The sequence below is a fragment of the Pithys albifrons genome, chromosome 16 (assembly GCF_047495875.1).
Source record: "Pithys albifrons albifrons isolate INPA30051 chromosome 16, PitAlb_v1, whole genome shotgun sequence".
NCBI classification, from domain to species: domain Eukaryota; kingdom Metazoa; phylum Chordata; class Aves; order Passeriformes; family Thamnophilidae; genus Pithys; species Pithys albifrons.
This window is the reverse complement of record NC_092473.1, coordinates 14,549,105-14,564,634: the sequence shown is the minus strand read 5'-3', so window position 1 is coordinate 14,564,634 and position 15,530 is coordinate 14,549,105. Positions and strand designations below refer to the sequence as shown.

The 15,530-nt window shown below is 43.8% G+C and overlaps 1 protein-coding gene across 3 annotated transcripts in view; it reads left to right on the top strand.

Moving 5' to 3' along the window:
* Positions 1 to 15,530, top strand: part of TOM1L2 (target of myb1 like 2 membrane trafficking protein) — a 57,647-nt gene that overhangs the window by 24,478 nt on the left and 17,639 nt on the right. For all 3 annotated transcript variants that reach the window (XM_071571626.1, XM_071571625.1, XM_071571624.1), the window contains exons 5-12: positions 3,194 to 3,328; positions 4,286 to 4,444; positions 5,152 to 5,268; positions 7,917 to 8,050; positions 10,322 to 10,370; positions 11,403 to 11,526; positions 12,325 to 12,442; positions 14,659 to 14,734. In XM_071571626.1, coding sequence (XP_071427727.1) covers positions 3,194 to 3,328; positions 4,286 to 4,444; positions 5,152 to 5,268; positions 7,917 to 8,050; positions 10,322 to 10,370; positions 11,403 to 11,526; positions 12,325 to 12,442; positions 14,659 to 14,734 — 912 coding nt within the window. The remainder of the gene's footprint in view (positions 1 to 3,193; positions 3,329 to 4,285; positions 4,445 to 5,151; positions 5,269 to 7,916; positions 8,051 to 10,321; positions 10,371 to 11,402; positions 11,527 to 12,324; positions 12,443 to 14,658; positions 14,735 to 15,530) is intronic.

The following is a 15,530-nucleotide window of genomic DNA, read 5'->3' as shown; positions in this document are numbered from 1 at the left end:
AAAGAGACACTCAGTGTGTTTCCATGTTGTTTTAGAGAATGCTGGATATGCTGGGTCCTGGATTTAAATGGATTCCCAGTCGTCAATGCAGCTAAGAAGGGAGTGTTTGTAACATAATCAGAAAGCCACAGTCATTGCCTCAGTGTATTAAACAGAGCTTTATCTGAGGAGACTTAGTGCAGTAGAGCTAAAAGCCTCACTCTGGGTACTAAATGCCTTTTGATATAAAAAGCCTGAAAATTGTGAAGGTTGCCTGTGGGTGGGTTCTGTTAGTGTCTCTTTAGCTGGAGGTGGTAGGGGACTTTGTTTTCCAGATTGCCTGACAGGTTGGGAGCAGTGATTGCAGTAGCTCATCCCAAGTGCCCTATGGACACACTGCCCCAAAATACCCCATAGGTTGTGACCACTTCACTCAGCTTAGGCTTTGCTCTGTAGAGCTCCCTGGGGTTGGATTTAACCCCCTTCTGGGGGGCTGATCTCTCAGCTCTGCTCCACTAACATTGCATTTATCCCTTTCTGTATCCCTTTCACAGTTTAATATCGGGGAATTAATAAAAACGGAAGTGAGAGGATTAATAGCCCACACTTGGAAGCATGGAAAAGAGTTGTACAAACAGCATATGTCTTCAGCCACACAGCTCTGGTATTCCAAGGCCTTTCCATAACAAGGGTAGACAAAGCTGCCATCCAATTTCTTCTCTAGAGACTTGACTGTTTTGAATCACAGAATCAGTTAGGTTGGAAAAGACCTCTGAGATCATCGAGCTCAGCCTATAAGAGATGATGAGCACCTTGTGTCTCACTTTCTCAACCTATTTCCCAGTGTGTATGAATTAACTTGTGTTGCATAGTGCTTATCCTTCCTTCTTTACCCTTCTAAAAGGGCTTGGAAATATTCCTTGTTGCTGTGCCCCTGATAAGAGCTTGCCTCAGAGCTCATGCCACGTGCTGCAAAGTAGCTGAGCACCCTCATCAAAGGTGAAGCATGGGAAGACTTCCAGTGGCATGGCAAATTCTTTTGAGGGCACATGTGGTAAAAAGTGTCCAGCACTGGCAAAGTTGTTGCAGGATTGTCCCTGATTTAGGGGCTGAAATTACAATGGTATTTAATTAACCTGTTTGGGCACACTGAGGATCCAAGTGGGATTTATACAGCAGCATCCTTTGATAGCCTGCCCTAGAGTCTTAGAAGATCTGAATTCAGTCTCACCTCTGTCCTGCACTCGTTTGGACAATGGGCAGGTCTCCTAAACTCTAGACTAGCTCCTTATCTATAAAGCAGAGCTGATACTACTGTTGCCTGGTTGGATTGTAAGCTGTCTGGTACAGGGATTGTCTTCAATGTGTGTAGACAGCACTTAGGACAATAGTGCCCCATCCTGCTTGTGACCCTTGAGAGACACTAATGTAGATAATGCTCCCAGCTCAGGTGAAGAAGAATACAAATGGAATTGTATCCTTTCTCCAGAGCAGTGAGTTGCAGAAGAGAGAATACATTAAAAAGGTGAAGTGCAGATGAAGTGAGTTCATTTTGCAAAATCTATAGGAAGCCAGTGAAAGAGGGAATGCATTAGACATCCTCCTGGACAAACAAGCCATATTAATAGTTGAGGGCAGCAGTGCAGCATGCCTTGGCCTCTAAATTTCTTTTAAATTATGATTATTAGATAGAACATTCCTTGCTTAAAATTTTTCACTCTTGCTGGCAAATAGAGTTGAAGTGAGGAACACCATTATGTAGAAGCATCATTGAGATGACTTGTGATGCAAATTGAAAATGCAGTGAAAGTGTAAAGGTGGAGTTACTTGTGCCTTCAAAATCTCCTTTAGAACTGAGGGTGGTTTGGAAGGTCAGTTCCAAGGAAACAATAGCTGTGTGCAGTCAGAGCTGTCTCCTCTGGCTCACGCAGGGCTGTCTGGACTTGCACTGCATCAGAACAGTTGATGCAGTTAATTTACCCTTAACAAAGCTGAGAAGCAAATGCAGGATTTCAGCTTTCACCTGATAATGGATTGTCTCCTTGATGTGGGGTGTAGGAAATGCTTTCTTAGAATTGAACAGAATAGAAATGCAAGTTAAATATTAATATTATTTCTTACCTTACTTTGCTCTCTTTGATTTCTCACCTCTCAAATATCAAAAGTGATTAAAACAGCTTTTAAAGTAAAAATAGTCAAAGGACTAGTGTAAAAGTGATGACTAAATGAATTAAGTTCAGAACCCACACACCCGTCTCGCAGTAGTTCTGGATCCAGCACGCTGATCCTCTGCCTCACATATGTGGGGGTTTGTGGAATGCTTCATTTTTTAATGGAGTCATAATATTGCAGTTTTTTCTTCATCTAAATTTTTAATATTTGGCTGATTTCCAGTACAGGAGAAGGGGGGTGAGGCTTTCAGGGCACTGTGCTCCCAGCAGCACTGTGAGTGCCTGGCTGGCCAAGAGCAGCACTTAGTACTCCCACTGAAGGAAAAGCTCAAATGTGAATTGAAGTCTTTTTAGCCACCAGAGGATTCATGCAAGAGAGATATTATGAGTGTTCTGGCTGTGGGAAATTCTCTCTTTTATGCTTGTTCTTTGTGCCCCACCGGGGTGTCTGAGTGTTGGATGTGCTCTGCAGGAACGCAGGCGCCATCAGTTCTGCTGCTCAGGGACTGTCTGTTTCACAGTACAAGAACTTCAGAAACTACCTGGTTTTATTTAAGTTTGGTCCAAATAAAACACTGAAGACAACTTGACAGTTGTGTTTTTCCTTTGGCAACAAATGAGGGTGTTTCACAAAGTGAATGGTGGTTGCTTAAGATTATTGTATGACTTTATGAATTTTCTTTAGATCCATTGAATCTTTCACACAGACTTTTCCTGGTGGGTCATTGTAATATGCCAGAAAAAAACAACATCAATCAATGCAGAGGAGAGGGGATTGGAAGAGGCTTTAATTTTGTTCACAGATTCTGATGATGTCAGGGACTACACAGAGCTACAGTGCACTGAGTTCCTGTCTGGTTTATATAGGAATAAAATCTGTATGTGGCTGTCTCAATAATATTTGCAGGATCTTTTAGACCAGGTCTGATGATCACAGCTTCCCTTTGAGGCTGAAATACATGAAAGCTTTTATAGTCAGTGTCTGAGGTCAGGGTGAAGCTGGAGCTTTGGAAGGTTTATGGATAATCCCTCATGTTTTCCAGGCTTGGGCTGATGCCTTTCGAAGTAGCCCTGATTTAACTGGAGTCGTGCATATTTATGAAGAACTCAAGAGGAAAGGCATCGAGTTTCCCATGGCAGATCTTGATGCTCTGTCTCCAATACACACACCACAGAGGGTAAGCTGCAGCATTGAAATTCCAGGGGTGTTTTCCCAGGATGTCTAAATAGTTGGATAACTACTTGTCTTTCCCCTCCTGTTTCTCTGATTTTGGTTCATTTCCTTACCCCTGGAAGGACATTTTATTAGTGAAGGGGCATGTAGGAGAAGCATAATACAGACTGATAAGCTAATGGTATCTCCTCCCTTGAGTCAGTCATCAGTCTGAGAAGAGGAAAAGACTTTGTGACGCTTATCTTATACCACAAAACCACCAGACAAATGCAACTAATCTGTTCTAAGAGAGCCCAGCAGGACATATGATTGAGATTTACCTCTTTTGCTCAAAAGTGTGGTGGTTTCTGTTGGTGATACCCTGAGCCAAGGTCTGCCTGACTTTTAGAGGTTCACAGAGTCTGAATCTCTCACAGATCCCGTGGTATTGTGAGGTTTTACACCTCTGGAAAGTTAAGTCTGGAAAGTTGACAGAACTGCTGGTAAAGAAGTAACTTAATGATCACAGGTGTTCTGATTATTCACTCTGAAAACTGAAGTTAATGAATCTTTGAGGCGGTAAATGCAAGTGATCAAGGACTGAGAGATTACAATTCTTGTGTCAAGGTTAATTAAATTCAGTATCTTTGTATCACATCATTTTTTGTGTAAGCCTGCAACTTAATTCCTGGTTTTAAATCATTTATAATTAGTTCTCTTTGGCTCTTGTTTTTATTTTGCTTCTCACTTTTCTTGTAAATGAACTCAAATGCATGTGGGTTGGGTCAAAAGATGTGGGTGTGGAAGATTGTTGGAGCTGCCTGTTTATGGGCTGTCCTGCCAGTCTGTGCTCAGAGCTGCACTGACCTTTCCCACAAGGTGCAATTATGTTCTATATTTGAGCCTCTTTGGCCTGAGGTTGCTGATAAAGCAAGTGCTGTCCCAATTCAGCTTTTGAACTCGTGTCTTTCTGATGTGGCAGAGTGTTCCCGAAGTTGATCCTGCAGCAAATATGCACAATTCACAGTCTCAGCAAAGGATGAGCAGTGGCTCTTACTCTTCGTCCTCTCCAACGGCGTATTCTGCTCCTCAGGCCCCCGCCTTGAACGTGACTGGTCCCATCACTGCTAATTCTGAACAGGTATTGGCATGATGATTCTTTTGAGTGACTCTCTGTCAGCAAATCAAGTTAGAAACCAATTTGCAGGGGAACTTTCATTTTAACTCTTCGGACTTTGTCTCGTAGGTCTGGCTCTGCTTAGTAATCTTTCCTCCTGTTATGCTGTAAAATCTGGGCTTTGGATGTGTCTGTATGGTTTGGTAATGGCAGCACAGTCTGCTGGACCAGTTCACTCAGCAGTAACTCAGCAGTTATACCCATTAGTCCCTCTTCTTTAAAGGCACAGAATGTCTTGCAGATGCAGGAAGTCAAACCCTTACAAACACCCTAATACAGGATTTTCTTTTCTCCCTGCTAAAATAGTCACTTCTGAGCCAAAGATCCTACTTAAAATGTGTACAACTTTCCCCACACCAGAGTGAGGCACACAGGGTGTACCACAGCCAAGGTCTGTTTTTAGGTGCTGTTTTCATTTGCTTTCCTTTCCATACAGCCACAGCACATCTGGGTTAGTGATAAAAGTTCTTTTCTTTTTCTGTTCCTTTTCTAAAATTCTCTCCTGGGTAAACTTTTTATCTTTCCTTTTTGGTTTTTTTCCTGCTAGAATGTCTGGAGCCTCAGATATCAAGTCTGACAGAACGAGAGATATCTCAAAGTCAGTTCTTGAACATGGACTGCTTAAACCAAAAGATTATGCAGTGTTTTGTTGTGGTTTTGCCCCAATTTAGATTGCTCGGCTGCGCAGTGAGCTGGATATTGTTCGTGGGAACACAAAAGTGATGTCTGAAATGCTGACAGAAATGGTACCTGGACAGGAGGATTCCTCAGACCTTGAGTTACTGCAGGTAACAGTTTCCTCACAAATATGATTCTGGTCCTTTGGGGGTGTGGTTCTGGTTGTAGCTCACTTACAGCCCAACTTGGCTTGGTTTCCATCATGAATGTGGGCTGTGCTTGACCCTGGTGAGTCTCATCACTTCATGTTCTTCATTTGTTAAAGCTTCCGATGACAAGGATTTCCTAACTTTGAAACTTGTTCTTTCCTCTTTGTGTAGCCAGAAATTTTTCCCAATGTTGAATATCAGGTTTCCTTTACCACAAGGCACCTTAGAATTACCACAGGCTCTATAAGCCCTGAACATCTCTCTTTTTTTACACCCTCCATCATCATTTTTACAGTGTCAAGACATTCCCAGTCACTGTGCAGGAAAAAACACTCTGTATTTCCAGCTGGACTAAATAATGCCAAGGGTCTGTGGTTTCTCTGCCACTTGAAATCTTCTATATGAACTGTCTTTCCAGGAGCTGTGCTCTCCTGGAGGCAGTGTCTTAAAGCAGGTGCTCAGGTGAAGTTTCATGGTGTCCAGAGGGCTGGACTGGGCAATCACAAAGGATTTCTCTGCTGGGAAATCTCAATCCAGTGCAGCAGTTAGCATTTCAAGAGGGAGAGGGTTGGACTCGATGATCTCTGAGGTCTTTTCCAACCCAGTCGATTCTATGATTCTATGAGAGCAATATGAACTGAACTCAGGTCTTGGGCTTCACACCTGTTTCCTAAGGCCAGTGGTTGTGGGTTGGCCTTTTGACTGAGGAAGGTCATACAGTCCCACACGCAGCACAGATGAGGAACACTGAGATCTGACATTCCAGCTGCTGCCCTGAACGTGGCATTTGCCTTTCCATAGCTTCAGAAATAGCCTTCTGTTTTGATCCTCCAGCAGGGAGGATGGGCTCCCACAGCAATCCATTCGGGGGAAGGCAAGGAATTGCTCTCTGTGATACATCAGAGTTTGAAATCCATCCAAAAACTGGTCTCTCCCATGCAGTGGCATTGTGTGTTTGTCTCGGAGCCATCGTGGCAGCTGATGAGAGGCTTTGCAATAAAGAGCCTTTCAGTTACTGCCCATTTGGGTCGAACTGCTCAGAACAAAAGGAGCTTCCAGGAAACCATGAAACAGCGTGGAGTGGTTTGCTTACACTGAGAAACAACCACCAACATCCCGACAGCATAACCTTACAGCACAGCTTTAAGGTGAAAGAATTTGATCATAAAATGGAGTGACAGCAACAATTCTTTACCCCACCTGGTTCCCTTCTTTGACTGATGCAGCCCAAATCTGAATCACAGAGCTGGGGAGAAGCTGGTTTTGATCACAAAGGATGGTTGGCCTTTTGAGAGCTGTGAGCCGGGTGCTGCATGCAAGGACTCCTTGCTTTGAGGTTTATATAGCCCTCCTCCTTAAATAATTCCTGACATTTTCCCCAACAATCAAATGTAAACAGCCTGCTAGAGAGCCAGCTCTGAGCAGAATAGATAGGTACTGTCAGCCCTCTCCGAAAGGCAGCAAACAAACCTCTGAAATGTCACAATCTGCTTCCAAAGTGATGGGATCAAAACTGACATTGGAGAACACATTCCTCAAGCTGTTAAGGCAGCTGGATTGCACTAGGTGAAATTTATCCAGAGCTTAGGATGTCAGACCATGCAAGGAAAACAAACACATTTTTGCTTTCATCCCCAAGGTTGTGTACCAACAAGTCATCCTTGTTTAGTGCTGAATTTTTGCTGTGAAGTGGAGCTCGGAGGGGTGGAAGATGACAGAGGGACATGCTTTAGCTGGAATGTCAGTGCTCATTGAAGTAAAACCGTGGGCCTGATCAGAGGCACTCTGCCATATGTCACGTTTCTTCTTGCAGTTCTCCTCAGCAGACCAGTCTGACCTTTCAGGAGTACAGAATTCTGCTAAGTAATTGGTGATGGAAGAGATATCCTGGCAGCCTGAGAACTCCTGGTTTAGGCAGACTCATATGTAGATTCCTTGATGAGAGACTTCTGAAATAAATGCCCTCACTCTGTAGTCTTTAAAATGTACTGCCTTTGTGCAGTCTCTTGTCTGTGCACTTGCTCAGTGGAAGGAAACATTTCTGTGGATGGTTCAGGACTGAAGGGTGTGTGAAACACTCAACTTTCTATATGCTCCTGGTTCTTCTTTTGTCTTCACCCTCATGTTCTCTGTAGTTGGTGTGTTTCCTGTCCTCAACACTTCTCTTTCTAGCACCACTCAGTACTTGAGGTAGCCCTGATGAATCTTTTTCCCCCACTTTTTCCACCATGCACTTAATTTCGATTTTAAGAATGGTATTTCCAAATAAACAGATTGAATTTTCCTTGAAAGCTCTCTTCTGGAAAGCTGTTGTATTAATGTGTTTTATTCTTAAAACAGATGACTATAACACAGATATTTTCTGAAGTGCTCAGAGTTAAAAAAGAATCAGGAAGTTGAATTGTAAATAGGCTCTCAAGGTTTTACACCATCATCTCTTGAAGGGCGTTTGATTAGATGTGCTTTTGGGTGACATTTAATCATGCAAAGATAAACTTGTCTTAGTGTTTCTCAGCTGGGGGATATGTTTGGCTGTGAGCAGAGCTCAACTAAATCTACTTATTGCTTGTTGCTTATCAGAGTGTGTGTGCACAATGCATTCCTCCTAGGAACTGAACCGGACCTGTAGAGCCATGCAGCAGAGAATTGTGGAGCTCATCTCACGAGTGTCCAATGAAGAAGTCACAGAGGAGCTGCTGCACGTGAATGATGATTTAAATAACGTCTTCCTCCGATACGAAAGGTGGGGCACCTTTCCCATCAACTATTTACATTCACTCTGGGTTTTCACTTAAATATAATACAAGTCAATTGGCAAGATTGGACCAGCTGGGCCAGTGGTCCAAAGTAACACAGAAAAGCATTTACAAAGTCTTTTTTTGGTCTTTTATGTTAACATTCCTGTTTCAGCTGATTCACTTGAATACTATGATTTGGGTTTTTTTTGGTCCTGCCATTGAATTTTTGTGGGACACATGCATAAAATGCAAGGCAACCTTGTGCAAAACTCTCTGACCTAGCAGAGATTTGAGCCTGCAAGTCCCTGTTGTGCAGGGCTGTACAGATGTAGGGACTTGGGACCAAAAATAGCACAGCCACAGTCTCTAGTTCCCCTTGCCAGCTTGGGCTCTGCACAAATGCCTGTGCTGCTTCCTGGCTTAGGGAGGCTCCTGTGAGCTCTCTCAGTCCTCTGATCTTTCACATTCCAGAGCTGGTGCAAGGGGAGCTGGCCGAGGTGGGCGGGAGCATCATGCGTGTAAGGGTTTTGTTTTTAAGTAACACTTAAAATTCTTACGTAGAACTGATGTTTTTAAGAGCTGGTCTGCGGGAATCATCCCCAGGATCAGGACTTGGGGCACAGGACTTTAGACACGTCAGACAAAGGCGCTGTCAGGCACATCTGCTGCAGGAGGCGACACGTGATGCAGCAGTCTTGGGAAAGTTTAATCTTCCCCTTAATGACAGGCCTGGGGAGCGAGGCACTAAAGAGTACCCTTTGTTCCTTGCTCTTAGCACAGGGCTTTGTTTCTCAAGCCTTTAAAAATAAATTAGGCTCTAGATCTGTGAAGTCGTGCTGTCGGCAAAGGCTGGAAACACGACTCAGTGGCCTCGATTTTGCCTTTGATTTGGTCGTTCACAGGAGATCGGGGCAAACTTTGAAACAAACGCTGGCTTTTTGTGTGAAATGGTGTGTGTTTCATGCACGAGCAGGATTGCACAAGTGGGAGAGTGTGACTGTCACTGAGGCTTAGTCTGGTCACCCTTAATAGTTTTTCTGTTTTCCTCCATCTGCGGCTTTGCTGGCTGGGGCTGCTGTGTTTGCAGTCATTCAGGAAGGGGAGCTGAGTGATGTTAGCAAGCTGTTTGTGGTGGAATAGCTGCACTGGGCTGAGTGTTCAATAAATTCCAGTTCCTCCTCTGCTGTTCCAAAAGCTCCACATCCATCATGCTGATTTCCAGCGCTGACCAAGCTCCGTCAGTGACTCAAGCAGGAGCTCTGGCCTTCGCTGAGAAGCCTTGGGATGTAAATGAACAGAAGCCTTTTGGTGAGAAATGAGGTGGGAGGTGTCTTAAGTTTCCAGCAAAGGGAGTTAGATTTCCAGTAATAGCAAACACCCACGGTTTCCTAAAATTGAAATTTGGGCCAGAATTTGGTTTTGCTTCCTTCTAAGCCTGCATTTTCCTCTCTTACATTAAGAAAACATTTCAGTTTGCTTGATATTCCCTGTTGTATTTTGTCCATCTGGAAGAAAACCCAGAGGATTATATGCATATTATGGGCTTTTTATTGAAAAGAGAAGTTACATCTGAAACTGCTTTTGAATGAGGAAAAATTCAAACCTCCCAGAAATCATGGCCTCAGATGCACAGAGCAGAGACTAGCCAGGCTATTCCCCTAAGAAGTAAGAGGGTTTCATCCAACATAATTAATTTTCCTTCTCGAAAAGTACCAACTTATTTGAATATAATCTCTGACCATCTTTGAGTTGACCTAGAAAGTTCTAAGCAAGGAGTCTGCTGATCACTGTCCCTCTTGCCACATGTGCCTGGGTCGAGCTGTGCCACACACATAGGGCTCCTCATTTACATTATTGCAGCAAGAGGGAGCTGGTAGGTGGGAGTAAGATGTGCTGGTGCTCAGCTTTCTGAGCTGTGAGCATCAATCCTGCTGCAGTTCCTCCTATCCCTTAGTTAACACAACAGTCTGTCACAGAGCACTTAATGATTAAACCCCCCCTGAAACCAGAAGACAAACCCTACAGTGTTTTTCAGGCGTGTTTGTGCTGCAAGATCAGATTAATCCACTTAAAATCCACATCTGCCAAGAGTGCAACTTCTCAACTACCCTCCCTTTGTCCTGGCTTGGAGTTAAAGCTTCCAGGCTTCCCCTTTGAACCAGAGAAGACTGATGTCAGTGGCAAACATGTCACGGCTTGGTTATAAACTCATGTTTTCCACTGTTTATCAGTGGTTTTGATAATCCACATTGTTTTTTGTTTTTTTTTCCAAACAGATTTGAACGATACAGATCAGGACGTTCAACACAAAGCGCCAGCAATGGAGTAAGTACCTCACTGCAGTTATTGTGTCAGCAGCTGCACCACCCCAGTAACACCAGTAGTGTCACATCTTCTGCCTGTCCAGCCCTGTGTCCTGCCTGTGTTGGCTAATGGTGAATACCAGGAAAAGAGTGTAAGAATGTGGCAAACCCCAAGTGACAACTTTTAACCCAGGAAGTCACTTCAGTAAAACATCTCTGTGTTTACCATCCTTGATGGATTTTGTTCCTCTATTAACTTTTTTTGATTGCTTTTGAGTCCTTGTGGACTTTAGGAGTTCACAGTGTCCTTACAGTTTCACTATACATTTTTATGTATTTATTTTACATTTATGTATAACAAATATTTTGTTTACATTTGATCAAGTCACTTAATGATTTTTGTTTGCTCCACCTAAATCTTCACTGTGGCTTACAATACCACTGTTCAGGTTAATTTTCTTCATGCCACTTATAATTTTAGGAACCAATCTCCTATTTAAGCAGCCCCTTTCCAAGCTGAAGAGTTCTAATCATTCTTTCATTGAGAACTTTTGTGGTTGTTTGTTCTGAGTTCATGATGAAATTGTACTTGTATTAAATTTTCTAGTCTGCATTCTGATCACCATTTCCTCTATTTACTTGGCTTTACCACTTCTGCAGTGTGATGCAAACTTCAGTGCAGGCTCTGCATTGACACTTCAGTCACAACAAAGAAGTTTTGTTTCTGGAAAGAGTTTATACCTAATGTGGAAGCAAAGTCAGTTTGACTTAGATCTGATACTTGTCTGATGTTAAACACATTAGCTGACTCTGAAGAGATGTAAATGACCTCCAGGAGAGTTTCCTGCTGTACTGAGCAGTCAAACTGAGTTTTTTGGTGGCTGACCCTTTTTTACTCTGCACTCATCACTGTAGTATCCAAGAAACTGGTCCATTTAGCTGCATGCAAGAGAGATCTTTATAGGAAGTGCCCATTATTTTGTGATGTTTAATGTTCCACTGCAATTAGAAATTTCTGGTGTGTGTAACTTCTGTGGTTGTTGTGTCCCAACAGGTATTGAATGAGGTGACAGAAGATAATTTAATAGATTTGGGTCCTGGCTCTCCAGCTGTAGTGAGCCCAATGGTTGGAAACTCAGCACCTCCATCTTCACTTTCTTCACAGCTTGCAGGGCTTGGTGAGTGCCTGATCTGAATCATGCTCTCCTCTACCTGGTTTATGTTGCCATGTAGCCTCTGAAAGGTCTGGGCATGTGGCTTCCAGTATTAGGAAGGCATTCCCACTCCCCTGCACTGTGGCAATCTCTAACTGGGAATCAGCTTGGCACAAAGAGAGAGATTTATTAACCTAAGGGGAGAATGAAGGAAAGGATGAAGAATCTTGTTCATGCTGGAACTTGAACTACTGCTTTTATTTCTCCTTAGGTGTAGCTAAAACATGAAATCAATCTGGTGAATGTTCTCAATTCCCCTTCTACAAATAATATTCGAAACCTTTGGGTGAAAGGTTTTGTGAAATTGTTAGAAGGTTTATATCAAACCAAAGATTGCTTGACAGGATCACTGGGTTTGACTGAAGGTTCTCCACCCTTTCAGCACTGCACCAATACCATATCCCTTGGCTGGAAACTGTTGGCTTCACAGTCAGTAACTGAGAGAACACATTATGGAGAAAACTACTGCCTGTGCCCAAAATTTTGGACCATGTTAGTGACTAGTAAATATGTCAGGAGGAGATTGACAGCAGGTGAACACCAGTCCCCAAATGCTGGCTCCTTAATGAGGAGCAGTTACAGAGTGATATTTCCAGGATGAATAAGACAGTCTCTACATTTTTCTTTTAAGAAATACATGATTAGCAGCCTCCAGCCTTTTTTGGACAGCACTGTGCTCAGTGCTGCAGCTGTTAATGAGGTGATTGTGTTTGCATATGGTTTGCTATTTCACTGGTTCACTTTTTTTGCCTCTGGTTGCAGACTTGGGCACAAACAGCGTCAGTGGCACACTCAGCTCTCTCCAGCACAGTAACCCTCGTGATGACTTCGACATGTTTGCACAGACAAGAGGTAGTTCCTTGGCTGAGCAGCGAAAAAAGTACGTTGGAGTTTGTCTCTAGCATTGAGTCATGGCATTGCTGTTTCCTAAGGGCATAAATCTGGAACTTCCTGACTTCAGTCCAGACTGATAAAGTACTTTTGGTGTATGTTTTTGTGCTTTTAATCCAATCCCTATCCTTTTGGTCATTATTAATACCAGCAAGTGGAGAAGTTCCTGCTGTTGGATGGAGCAGACTGGCTGAGTAATCACTGTCTTAGTTAATGAGCTCAGTGGAAACTTGGAAGTGTACTTGCCTTTACTTCTGCAGATGCTTCCTCTCCTAAAGGCTTGTCATCCCACCTGCCCATGCTTGAGGTACAGGAGCATAAGGGTCCTTCACCTGAAGGTCATGGATGTACTTTGGTGACTGAATTACTGTCATCAGGGGCTTGGAAACAGAATTACCACCCAGTTAACTCTCCCTTTGGCCCCAGTCAGGCTCTCACATGCTGTCAAGGCTTGCCCAGCTGCCATGCTACCCCTAATTTGTTTATATGCATAGGGCTTGCATCTCTAGAGCTGCAAATTTAGCACTTTCAAGGGCATTTAACAGGTCAAATTATTTTAATGTAAAATAAATCTATGCACTTATTAAGAAATCCTTTGATCCCTGTCAAGTGAGATTCAATAAAAGACACACTCAGGTATTTTTCTTTCATATATTATTTCTTGCCTCCCTCTGATTTCAGATTTTAGAGGACTCACTAGGAGTCAGAATATCGATATCTTGTCTCAAGCTAAGAAATGTTGTTAAATAGTTTATCAAAAACTTACCAGCTCTGGAAAACTTGAGCCAGCAAATTTATTAGGATCTTTTATTTGCAATTGTCTATGTAGCTATTGGTGCTGCCTCAGCTGTGGTATCAGTATTGAGATGATGTGCTCTAATGTAGAGGGATATGCTACCACTGGAGAGTTTGGGCTGGGAGCCCTGATGTACAGTCAGAAAGGAGATGCTTTGCAGAGAGATCTAATCGAGGTCCTTCTGTCTCTTGTGCTAAATGAAGCACAAAACGAGTCTTCCCACACGGTGATGGAACAAGGAGCACGGATCAGTCCCCAATTTCACAAGAGAGGATTGCTCTGTCTTCCTTGGATTGTGCACCTTATATACAGAGCAGCAAGGAGGGTAAAGGCAGGAGTGTGACTTGCTGTGGTGTGTAGGTGAGAGCTCTGGGTGCTGAGCTGACAGCTTGGGAGAAGCCAACACGCTGGAGGAGAGAGGGCTCCTTGTGCTCAGGCACCTCCTCCCAGGGGCTGGTTTATGGGCACATGCTGGTGTCTGCTGCAGCTCATGGTTCACCACTATGCTCTGAGAAATGATGCTGTGGCCTCTGTCACCTGACTGCTACATTTCCCTTTTGCATTGCAATTGAAGAAGCTTTTAAAAGCTCTGTAAATAGTGCGTTTCTTTGTCTGCTTCACTGCAGCTGCATAATTCCACCTGTCGTTGAGTCTCCCTCTGCCTCCCTCCATGCACACATCAAGGTCAGACTTCCAAATGTTGTCTCCAGAGCTTTGTTAAATGTAATCTGGAATCAGGCCTCTTTTCACAGTCCCCTGCTTGCTCTTGAACATGTTTGGAGTGCCTCATAAGCTGCCTTGCAGAATGCTGCTCTTACTCTCTTTGCTTCAAGGTGCTTTCTGAAACTGATGGTCTTTGTACAGTGTGCTCCTCTTCTTGGGATACACTTAGTACACTGCAAGTTTTGTTAAGAAAAAGAATGTACTTTCTGATTACCAGGGGAGCAAATCAGAGTATCCAGTGGCATTTCTCATGTGAGGAAAGATTGGGAGAATTGTGATTGTTCAGCATGGAAAAGAGAAGGCATTGGGGTGACCTAATTGCAGCCTTTCAGTGTCTGAAGGGAGCCTACAAGAAGATGGAGAGAGACTATTTCCAAGGGTCTGAAGTAAGAGGACAAGAGGGAATGGCTTCACACTGACAGAGAGTAGGGTTAGATTAGATGGTAGGAAGAAACTCTTCCCCGTGATGGTGCTGAGGCACTGGAGAGGTTGTGGATCCCTGGAAGTGTCCAAGGCCAGGTTGGATGGGGCCTGGAGCAACTTGGTCTAGTGGAAGGTGGCCCTGCCCATGGCAGGAGGGTAGAACTGGATGGTCTTTAATGTCCCTTCTGGCCCAAGCCTTTCTGATTCCCCATGGGTGACTGCTGGACTTCCTTCTAGTTCTGTGGTTTGTTCCTTTCTTTCAGTGTGACGTATGAGGACCCACAGGCTGTCAAAGGACTGGCGTCTGCCCTGGATGTTCGGAAACAGAACACAGGAGGGGTAGGTCATGGCTCTGTGTTTTGTTACCCGTGTGGAATCCAAGCTGTAGGCAGCTGCTTTGACTGAGCTTCTCATTCTGTATTCCAGCAACGTGCTAGCCCTGGCTATTTTGAAATTGATATCTGGGAGCAAGTACTTACTCAGTAATGATCTCTAAAGAGCTGCTGCTTAGCACTCCAGCCTAAAAGACTTCAGAATCATAGTGGGTAAATTCTCCTGTGTCCTTGCAGGTTCTCTGGGGGGTCCAGCTCTTTGACTGGAATTGATGCTGAAAAAAATAAGTGGGGAATGTCCTGTGAACACTGGTGTGCATTGGTTTGATTTGGTTTTGCTTATAAAACCTGATAAAGTCTTGATCTACTAGACTTTGCTCCAGATGCATGGATACACGAACAAATAACAGGGAGAGAAATTATGCAGACTTTTAATGCTTCACGTGCCTTGCCATTACTATCCTCCCATGCAGCCTGTTCTGTGTGCCCAGGACAGGCTCCTGCTCTCTTGTGTGGGCAAAGAGGCTCACGTGCTGTGACCTCTCAGCAGCCACCACTAAAAACATGGTTTAGAGAGCTTGGCCAGTTTTGTCTGCATCCCTCAGTGAAGGCAGAAGTGAAAGAGCTTTCAGATCATCCCTCAACCCCTTTCCACCTCCCTGCCTTTTAAAACTGTCCTGCTTTTTTGTATGCAGCTGTGTGTAAGTTTTAGAGGACAAAGCAAGTTCAGACCCTTTCCCAGTCCAATTTTGGGCTGTGCTGACCACTAGGGAGCACGGCAGAGCCAGCGTAGCAGGGGAGAG